Raw genomic sequence first — 10,565 nt, forward strand, 5'->3', positions numbered from 1 at the left:
ATTTATTAGTGGTGCACAATCAACATCTGGCTCATTTGGAGAGAAACTGTGTCCTTAACTCTGCGGGCTTATGTCTTTTGACATTATTCTGCAGTCCCACCAGGCCAGATGTCCACATTAAGAGTTAGTAGGCTTTTTCTATGGGCGTGACTTTCAAGTCTCCCCAGGGCATGAAGTGTGGGGAGAGCTAATAAAAGTAATACAAATCCATATTAAGAAGCTGAAAAAAAAAACTGCAAGGGCCCTGGGAAAAATGAAGAGACTAGTTTTGTGCATGACCTGCTGGTGCTCAGCTGTCTGTGAGAAGCTGCTGTTCCTTTACGTGGTGCCATAGTTTTAGTCCCTGAATAACCAGCTGCCTTAAGCAAACAATACTGAGTGTATACTAACAGTGTACATGAAACAAATTCCACAGAGGTTTTTCTCAGGAAAATTGTACTCTTTTTTGTAACACTGATGTCGTATTGAAAACTTACAGTACATACGTTTTCAACATAAGCTCCTTAACCTGATTAACATCTTGTAACAGACCCCAGCCTTGGCTGGGTGGATGGGTTCTCTACACTGAAACTCACAGTGTCTGTCAACGCAGGTATTGTGGGTAGGTGTGCAGTCTCATCTCTCTGGTGTGTAAGGAGAGTGATGATGTCAGCTGTCCTGCTAGAATGTAGGAATGTCAGAATGATTTCCAAGGAAGGGGTGAAGGTGGGATGCCAGGACTTGATTAATGTTTAATGTTGATGGCCAGATTGCCATCAATCACTATGTGTGCTGCTCTGTAGCACTAACCCATCATGTCCTGCCCATCAGATCTGGACCACTCCTTCAATCGTTGTGAGGTGTCATGACTCATGGTCTCCCAGTTTGTGGCCTTTGTGAAAAATCCCTGTCTTGGCTCCAGGCTCGTGTTTGCAATTTGCTAAATAACCACAGAAAATCTTCCTCAGACATCTCACAAGTTCTCAGAACAACATCACAAACACATCTTGCTAGTCACCCTACACCAGCCATTATATTCACAATGAAAACCCACAGGAAAATGTGTGTTATAATAATACAGCTGATACACCCAAGTGACTTATCAGGAAGTCTTTGAGAGCTCTAGTGGCCCCTAGTGGCAGGCTGGTGTAAATGACAGTTCACTCAAGGGACAACATGCACCTGTCGTTCACAAATTGAATTGTGTTCGGCTGTATGATCTGTCTTTGTTAGAAATTGCTGGCTGTGAACACCCCAGTGAGAAAAAATGTGTTGAGTTACTTAATCCTCAGTCCTATCGATATCACACGAATCTAAACAAACACTTTGGAAATGGCCCTTTTTGTTATTTCACTCCAAAGAAAATGCCAGATTTTGTTGATAGAATACTGAACCTTATGTGGTTGGACATTGGGTAAATAAACATCTTGTTAGGTCACGGATTTAAATCAGGCTTGAGGACAAGTTAGACCAAATGCAATAATGTGTACATTTGTAATGTACAATATAGTACAGCTGCACCATCTTCATGGAAATGTGAGAATGCAGACATCTTAGCTGCTTTTAATTGAAGAATAAATCTGAATAAAACCAGCAACAAGCAATGCAGCTGTATACTTCATTCAGTAATACAGGGGTCTTTCTAACTCATCACAGGCCATTTTGTGTTCTTAACATGAAAGCAAGCCAATTACAGATGTTGTTACTCTTTCCAAAAAGGCTGGTGTAAATAAATGAATGTAAATCGTTTTACTCTGGGAAAATAAGAATCCATAGTGTGAATTATCCTCATAAATTAGACCTACAAAAGGGCCATTGGTTTTAAAAAACTATCAAATTGGGGAAAAAAACCTTCAAAATCAAAATTTTAAAGCAAACTGAACATTTACAACAGTCCGATCCATTAAATCTTCTTTTTATGACTAGCATTTTAAAGCATTACATGAAGAAACTGTTATATTGATAATCCTTACAGCACCAGAAATGTATTCAAAAGAAATCTATTCCTACAACTTTTTTATGTGTTGCTACATATTTCTCCAAAATCTGAAAGCTAATGAGAAAATTTCTTAGATCATTAAACTGTAACATCTCTGTTGCAAAATGGGTTTTAACAAAGATTACTTATCGGCCAGACTCACCGTAGCCACAATAATGTCAATATCCATAGTCCATTAGCTTTTATCGTTTAACACAATGCTTCAGAATTATAAGAGCTCAGGAAATACTGTATAATCTAGAATAAGGACAGGCACAAGTATCATTTAAAGAGATTTTAATTTTAAAGGCTGCTCGGTAAATTCAGCATTTTAGTGCTTCGGCACCTCAGCGTCGGACAGGGGAATGCATGAATCTCAGTCAAGCCTGCTGGTCATCACATGGACATCAGTCTCCTCGTGGATCACTTCCGGCGCTTATAGTCGTCCAGGTGAGACAGAATCCAACCAGAGGGCACCAAGATGGCGATGAACATAGCAACCAGCGCAACAGCTTGTTCCTGCAATTGATGAATAAGTGAAATCTTCATGCTTTGGGTCCACCAACAGCATACTACAGCAATAGTACCATAGGGACGAAACGAATAATAGTAGCAATGTTTTTAATCAGATGATTGGTTAGAAATCCTCAAATCAAATACAGATATCCTGGAATACGCACAGCAGTTTTTCAAAATATATGAAAGTGAGCATGAAATTATTACAGCAAATCTAACACAGAAGAGATTAAATATAATGTGTAAGGTATCATCAAAATGAAGATTCTCTAAATTAAGATATTGTTAGAATGGCCACCAAGGGTTAAAAAAGATGGAATGATACTAATTATACTTTATCATCCTATATTCATATTACCCAGTGTAAAACTTAATAACTCAATAACTTTTAATGCTTAAGACAATATACAGAAAGCATAAGTATATATATATTAAAATTTGAAATATCCCATATAATTATATTTGAAGATGATTATGGTAATGTTTTGAATCATCATTAATTGGCAGACGTCTAGCAAATACTGCAAGAATACGCTCTCCGTGAGTTAGGTTGCTTGGCATCAGGAAGCACCGAAAGCAAATGCAAAAAACAGGCAACCATTCAATTACAAACTTGCGGATGTTTTTGGAAGCACGCAGGGAGGGATCCAGTGTGCTGAAGCGCAATCAAGTGAAAGAGAACTTTGTTTGCGGTGACTGTCAGATGGCCTTTTACTTATGGTCTACTGTACGTGAACGGAGTTTCGTGAACAATGGCGTCCAGCGGCCGAGTTCAACGGCTCTTGCTCATTTCTGAAATAAAATTACTTTGCAGAAAGGCAGCAAAAGAGAGCATGAAACGAAGTGTGCAGTAACTTTCCTTCTTAACAGTGTGAGAAATATTAAGAGATCCCATACAACAGGCCAATAAAGTTAAAACAACTTTATTACTTGGTATTACCTAGAATTACCAATTAAAGGATGAAGCTTTATTCTCTAATGGAAAGACAAATTACGCGAATTTATGTAGGGCTACACTTACTGTATATAGCATTCTTTATGTATAGTTTAAAATGTAATTAAAGTATAACGGAGTTATTGTCTAGGTAAAATACCTTCCTACACTAATTTCGTTCATATGACGAACCGTAGGTGATTTTGCACCTGTACGGTCTCCTAACAACCTGTCCAGTCAAATATTCAGTGACGTTATTTAAGAAACCCGCATTTTCACTTTTTGAAGCCAAGTGTTGTTGCTCTCCATTTGAAAATGTGCTGCAGGATACTTACCCCCGGAGTTATAACCTCCTTCGGAGGCTTTGAAGTAATGCTGGCTTTAGGGGTGATCTGCTGGCGCAGGGTCCTTCCGAGGAGTCTGAAGGTATGATTTAACCCCAACATGACTGGATCCTTCGGGCTTCAGATTAAACTTCCTTAACAGCTTTTACTTTGCAGGCCGGAGTGCAAACGTTGCTTATTTGCTGCCCGGAAAGTTTTTGATTGACCTTCAACAGCTGCTCGAATTGTTTTTCTCCTCTGCCAAATGTAATATCAGCGGCGCATATTCAGACCCACGAAGGCGAATATGGACTTGCTGCTTTTCAATTGGTTGGCTTCAACTGAGTTACACCTTCAGCCTAGGCAGTGATAAATTGTTAACCAAGAAACAGTTTCACTTCTACAACTGCTGCTACAGTAAACACTCAGATCGCATTGGCTTAATTCTTTAAAGACACAAGTGTTAGTATGCAATCTTGTTAGAAACTCGAAGTGATGTGTTGTACACAAGGTTTAAAATGGTTAAGAAGTATTGTTTCAGATATTCCAATTTTTTAAACCCATAATCTCCTTGCTTTATCCCTTGCACTTTTGTACTCTACAATTACACCTCTTCTAAACACTTTTACAGCTGTCATTGATTTAAGTTATATAGACTATTAGAAAGATATGTTCACATTAAAATTGGTTTCATTGCAATGGTGTAATTCCTGAATGTATTACATTGAAGAAGAGTCTCATATGCAATATATATTTGCAAAATGGAAAGACAAGAATTGTTCTAGTTTTAATCATTTTGTACTTGTTGTACTTGCTTTGTATCATCTGGGGGGAAATAACTACCAGTGCCCATTGCAGGGTCCTACAAGATCACTTGTTTTATGGCCTTGAACAAAACCTTTGCTTGTGGCTAGTATTCTGATAGAGCTGAATCTTACTGTATACAATACAGTGAATCAAAGTGTTTCTACAGTGTTTTTCTGGTGTTGAACTTTAATGTTTGTCTTAACAGCCATTCTTGCTCTTTATCAGTGGTTAATGATTGTAATGGGGAAGTCAAGTCATGATGGTTGTAATGTGCAGTAGCTTCCTCTACGCTAGGACACTGCAGCTGGCTAATAGCACATAGCCCTGCTCTGAAAGCGCTTTGAATGTATTCTGTGTTTAATTGGACATTTTGAAGCCCATGAACATTTACATTACTGCATGCCTTTGCCCCATTGAAAGAATTGGCCTCTTTTGCTTATGTTATTCTGCATACAGGTGGAATCTAGGTGTGTCATACAGTACATGTGTTTAGCACAATATTTTCCAACTGATCTCCAAATTCCTACATTAAGAGTACTGTGCACCTTCATTTTGAATGCACCCTAATTTCATTAAGCTTCTTTTTCAGGTCACCACTGAATGTAAGACAATGTAGTCAAAGTTTTATCTCCTTGAATAAATACATTTAATTTAATCCAAATTTCTAAAGAAAGTGTGCTGAAGAGGTTGGAGATCAGATGGTGTTAAAGTGCAGATAGAGCTTTAGCTGCCTCCGCACAGGAATCAACAACCAGACCATAATTAAGGATGACGTCTTCAACTCCCCCCCCAGCCTGATTTAGCGTAATGATCCGAGGAGCCACTGCTGCAGGGTGTTGATAAGGCAGAGGGGGGAATGCAAAATGATGAATGCTGGGAATGAAGAGATGATTAGCCATATTTTTACAGTGCGTAGATGAGCATAGTGGAGGCTTAACTCTTGCTTTCTAATTTCCACTCTAACCCCACAATTAAGGAAGGTTTAGACATAAATGAAATCAAAATACTGCTCTTGCACAGAAAGGTGGGAGGTAAATGGCCATTATACTCAAAGTGAAAGATACATTGTGACCACATAAGATACTGTTACAAGGTTTACTTCCAGACTTGGGGTGCAATCTGTGTGGTTTGTATGTTCATGTGGGTTTCCTCTGGGTGCTCCAGTTTCCTCCCACAGTTTAAAAACATGCTAGTTCAGTAGCGTCTGGGAAAATTGGCCCTGGTGCGAGTGTGTTTCTGCCCTGCAATGGACAGGTGTCCTTCCAGGGTGTTCCCTGCCTTGTGCCTGTTGCTTGCTGAGATCAGCTCTGGCTCCTCACACAACTCTGAATAGACAGAAGAGTTAGAAAATGGATGGATAGTATCTTGTGCAACCAGGTCCTCTTTCTTTGTTTGGCACAGTTGTTTTTGTTCCGCATCATATTTGTTCACAGCAGAAAAGCTATAAACACACATATTTAATCACATTGGATTCTTTATTAGTTTATATTGATCAAGTATTTTCTTGCCAGGACAGTCTCCATAGGACAATAGCATAACTTACAAAGCAGGAATATATCTGAATAGGACCTGAGAGACATCATGCCTAGGAATGAGGTATTCAATAAGCTAAATGTGCCAACAAGCCAAATGTGCTTAAATGTTGTTTCATAACAGGGTATATAAATCATTATATATTCTTGCTTTTGACACAGTTTTGGATGTTATTTAATAGCATTACAGTTAATGTTCTCTTAAACAGACAAGAACACAAAGTTTAAGTGCAACATTCAGTGTCAATAGAAGAAATGATGTATTACACAAAAAGCAAATTGAAAGTGTTGCAAATTACACTGTACATATGTTCCGTTTGTATTCCACAAATGGATTTACATGAACACATAACTGATCAAGACTGACTGAGAGACAAGGCTTATCCACAGAGTGAGGATCCTGAGCAGCAGCAGGTACACTGGTGATGTCCTTGACTTCGAGCAACAAGACAGAAGATCAGTCATTATTGTTGTTATGCTACTCGAGGTACCGAATCTCTACTTTTTCAGCTGTCAGCATTCTTCTGATGTTTTTATACTCCACTGGCCTTAATTTTTGGTATCCTGCAGTAAAAGCCAAGGGCACAGGTCATTTCATTGGGCTCAGCAGGTGTAGCAGCAGGTCATCTTGTTCTGACACCTTAATTTGTACTGCTGAAGAAAGCTACTTTGTCATCTTTTTCAAACAGTGCTTTTATAAAGGCATGGCATTTGTGCAAACAATACAGTTTTTCTAGTTTCATACGCTGAATTTTTTGTTTTGTGTCTGCAAGGTTTTGCCATTTCTGATTGCATCTGTATGAACAGAAATGTCATTGAGCACACACTAACACTAAGAGCACCAAAACTCTTCCCTGCATTGCCTCTACCCATTCAAGCATTTTCAGAAGCATTATAAAAGAGGCAATTTAAATTCAAACAAGAAAAAAATCATACAAGCAACAAAGAAATGGCAAAAAATACAAACCACTCATTTATTATCTTGGTTGTACAAGTTAACGATACCTAATCTGTTCATATAAAACAAAAGCCTTGTCATTTCATGGAAAATATTTTTTTATTTTAAGCAAAATCTTTTAATAAGCTACTTGAATGATAATTTCCGAATGATAATTCTGAAATTATTTTTATTGTAGTTGGCTTTTATAAACTGTTTCATATACAGTACACTAATAATGACTGCAGGACATAGGAATGAATGCTAGTAGCTGGAGACAGAATTTATCAGTTCCTCTCAATTAGAAAGGATACCTGTTCCAGGAGTATGAAAAAAAGCTTTTGAAAACTAAATCAAAGGCATATATTTTAATTGAAATTTACAGTATACTGTACGTCAGTTACAAAAGCCAGTTCGGCAGTTACCCAAACTCTGCCGAAACAAACGTGTCAAAACATACCTTTTAGAAGCGCGTTCCAGTTATTCAACCCAAATTTCTCAAATTGATCTTCATCATAGTCGGAAACGTATCTTCTCCCATCTGTAAGACATTCAGTTATTGCGTGAAGAGTGTGCTATTATAAAGTACAGTAGCTGCTAATTTGACTGCACCGTACGAGGAGTACACCTTAAGAAAACCCTCTATCATACAGTACGCAATGTGTTGCATCTGCATGAACTGTGGTTTCCATCTTCAGTCCGTAGGGACCAGAATCAAGCAGATTTTTGTCTCTTGAAATTATCAACAGTTTAAAGCTACGGAAAAAGGATAAATAAGTCAGAAACCTTGACTGGATCAATTCCATACTTCTCCCAAAAAAAGAGCTGGTTATAAATCTGAGGAGACAGAAATTCTTCTGGATGTTAGACGCCGATGAGCATATATTCAGTACATATTTTACTTTTGCATTATTGAGAAAGAAAAGAATATTATATGAAAACTATTGTACATTTGCAGTGCCTACATTGTTCTATGTTACTCTTCTCAGCTAAAAATACTTTGATAAAACAAACATATCCTTAGCAAGCCAGATGCGTGATTTTTTTTCCCGGTTTTGACAATAAAATAAAAAACAACTTACATTTTCCTTTAAGGTACATCATGGACTGTGGGCCCCAGTTTCTAGAATTCATCTTATTCTGTTGAGATCATAAACAGTTTAATTGTTAAGTTACAGTCGTGAAGCAGGAAAGGAAAAGAAGAAGAAGTCATATGCATACCGGTGTCTTTGAAGCTGAAGGAGATTCCATCACAATAAAGATAATCGCAAAAGTACAAGTCCACAGAAATGTTGCCCTGGGTTTCTAAGACGGAAAGAATAGTTTGGCGCGTTTGTTCCAAATAACCAGTTCTTAATGAACATTTTTCTGGTTTATACAGTGGAAAAAATAACTTTTCTTACCATTGCAGCGGAACAGCGAGACCTGCCTGCAGATGTACAAGTCCCTACTGCGCCTGGACTGTGGTGCTCAACAGCTTTTTTTTTTCCTCCACGAAAATGAAACGCCGGGATCTCAGGTTCGATTCTCCCTCCCTGAGAGACGCATCTAGCAGGTCGATCTACCGTGGAGCACAAGGCATTTATATCAACTTGACAATAAAAGCTTACGTCAAGCGCGGACAACACAACATCTGTAATTAAGATAAACAGTCCAGTGATGTGCTTTGGACTTAGTCTTCTGCTCCTCGTTTTCGTTTATTTAATTGTTTAATCAAGGTTTTCCACAACATTGGCTGAAATGTGAATTACGCAATGAAAACCGTCACATCTCAAAAGCAGTTAGTTATTCTGATGAGATAATTTCCAGTTAGTGATGCGTGGTTAGAGTAATGACTTCGAAGGCTTATCTTCTATAGGACTGGATGAAGTGCATAAAGCCACAAATAAAGATTTACAGTAGTGTTTCCGCGGGGGAAACCCTCGAGTTGGATTTAGGCTTCAACTATATGGATTTCAGATACTTGCGCTGAACGAAAACTGCCTAGTGTGTGAACGAAATGTTTGCCACACAGCAGAAGTAAAAAAAGGATCATCGCTGAACCTGAAAAGTTTTTTACATTTAATTTTAATATTAATAATCTTAATTCGGTGTAGAAGGCAGTTATCTCTAGGTCCGTTGAGAGTCTCATAATCGACATGGTCACAGTATGACTCAATTATGATAATATTTTACATCTGGATTACTATACTTCCATTAATCCTTTAGATTGTCAATAAAATAATTGCCTAACACACAGTTTATTGTTGAAGACAGTGAAACACAATGCTACTTTCTTTACATGTGATTTTCTACCGGGATGGAACTAAAAGCTTTAAGAGGCTCAGTAATTATATTAATTTAGAATGTGTGTTGGTGCAGTAAGCAGCAATTATAGTAATAACTGCTTCAGTATGCAAAGAAAAGACTACTCATATTCGCGTTATCTGCTTTTCTCCTGGTCCTTTATACATTACTACTGAAATGAAGGTGAATCTAATTACAAGCAGATAATGCTACATTACTAACACGCATCCCAAATGAGTTGTATAATGAATTGGACAAATATTATTTCGGTACTGACTTTTGACATTAATGCTTCAATAGTCTGATTCACCTCCAAACTAAAAAGTTTGAAAATAATTATGGAAGTCCACGGTTATACACAACATAAAAGCAATAGAAGAAGAAATATTTCAGCATTTTCCATCCACTCCACTGCAGTCGTGTAGCTATAAAGCCGGACAGAATATTTCTATGACTACGCCCTATCAAAAAATTCAAGCCCTTTTCTTCTCTTCCAGTCTGTGTTATGGTTAATTTTCATTAAATTATACTTACAATTGTAGAATCGAGGTTCAATGAACGATTAAATAGTTGTACAAGATAAAATTGCCATTTAACGTACAGATAAACTAAACTAAACTTATTTCAGACTTGACAAGTGGAAAACAAAACTTGGCACTTTACAGGGTATATGTGCATTCGTGTCTTTTTAAGGTTATAACAACATAACATAAGAAAGGACAGTCAAGACTCATTTATTCACTAGGAATTGAGGCCAAAGAGACGGCACTAGTTAGACCCCACATACAGTACAAGACTGCATACAACTCGGCATACAAGCGGAATGGAAGGAGATCAATCGTACAGACATAAGGATTCTCTCAGTATCCGTACCCGTAACTGGTTTTTCGCTATCCGTAAAGGGGGGCTAAAGATGTTTGGTTTTCAAGTTTTCAAAATGACCCAAGTAGTTATCTCGATTTAAGCACGGAAACTTTAAAAGGCGCAGCGTCGTATTCGCACTGAAACTGACCATCAAGCCGACGCTGTCGAGGCGGTGGGATGCAGGAACCTTTTAAAACAGAGCCTGGCGTGGTCATAACAAATCACTTTTATTTATAGTTAAAAAAAACGGTTCGTCTGGAATAAATAGCGCTAGAAAATAGATTACCTAACAGTTCTACCTTTTTGTTTAAAAGCAGTTTCGCGCTTTGTATCAGAGGTGCACAACTCTGGTCCTGGGGCTTCAGAAAGTTTCGGTTTCCTTCCACCCTACTGTAGCTGGAACTATTTG

At 38.0% G+C, this 10,565-nt stretch overlaps 2 protein-coding genes across 2 annotated transcripts; both read right to left on the reverse strand.

Moving 5' to 3' along the window:
• Window positions 1-2,237: 2,237 nt before the first annotated feature.
• Window positions 2,238-4,038, reverse strand: cox8b (cytochrome c oxidase subunit 8B). The gene is made up of 2 exons (XM_088611860.1): window positions 3,743-4,038; window positions 2,238-2,476 (listed from the first exon to the last, which is right to left on the reverse strand). Exons 1-2 carry the CDS (start codon window positions 3,851-3,853, stop codon window positions 2,381-2,383), a joined length of 207 nt encoding a protein of 68 aa, XP_088467986.1. The 5' UTR covers window positions 3,854-4,038; the 3' UTR covers window positions 2,238-2,380.
• Window positions 4,039-5,993: 1,955 nt separating this feature from the next.
• On the reverse strand, window positions 5,994-8,644 carry LOC148645513 (spexin prohormone 2). Its single transcript, XM_088611456.1, has 5 exons — window positions 8,410-8,644; window positions 8,228-8,311; window positions 8,089-8,146; window positions 7,467-7,547; window positions 5,994-6,633 (listed from the first exon to the last, which is right to left on the reverse strand). The coding sequence occupies exons 1-5, from the start codon at window positions 8,410-8,412 to the stop codon at window positions 6,548-6,550; spliced, it is 312 nt and encodes a 103-aa protein (XP_088467582.1). The 5' UTR covers window positions 8,413-8,644; the 3' UTR covers window positions 5,994-6,547.
• Window positions 8,645-10,565: the final 1,921 nt, after the last annotated feature.

This window comes from Lepisosteus platostomus, chromosome 18 (assembly GCF_059453375.1).
Source record: "Lepisosteus platostomus isolate fLepPlt1 chromosome 18, fLepPlt1.hap1, whole genome shotgun sequence".
NCBI lineage: Eukaryota > Metazoa > Chordata > Actinopteri > Semionotiformes > Lepisosteidae > Lepisosteus > Lepisosteus platostomus.

What these genes read in the sequence shown, in the direction of transcription:
- cox8b (XM_088611860.1), bottom strand. Translation starts at nt 3,853, where the DNA reads ATGTTGGGGTTAAATCATACCTTCAGACTCCTCGGAAGGACCCTGCGC. An exon ending in AGGAGGTTATAACTCCGGGG is followed by an intron (nt 2,477 to 3,742) that starts GTAAGTATCCTG and finishes CATCAATTGCAG; the next exon opens with GAACAAGCTGTTGCGCTGGT.
- LOC148645513 (XM_088611456.1), bottom strand. An exon ending in CTTCAGCTTCAAAGACACCG is followed by an intron (nt 8,147 to 8,227) that starts GTATGCATATGA and finishes TGATCTCAACAG; the next exon opens with AATAAGATGAATTCTAGAAA. An exon ending in GATGTACCTTAAAGGAAAAT is followed by an intron (nt 7,548 to 8,088) that starts GTAAGTTGTTTT and finishes AATGTCTTACAG; the next exon opens with ATGGGAGAAGATACGTTTCC.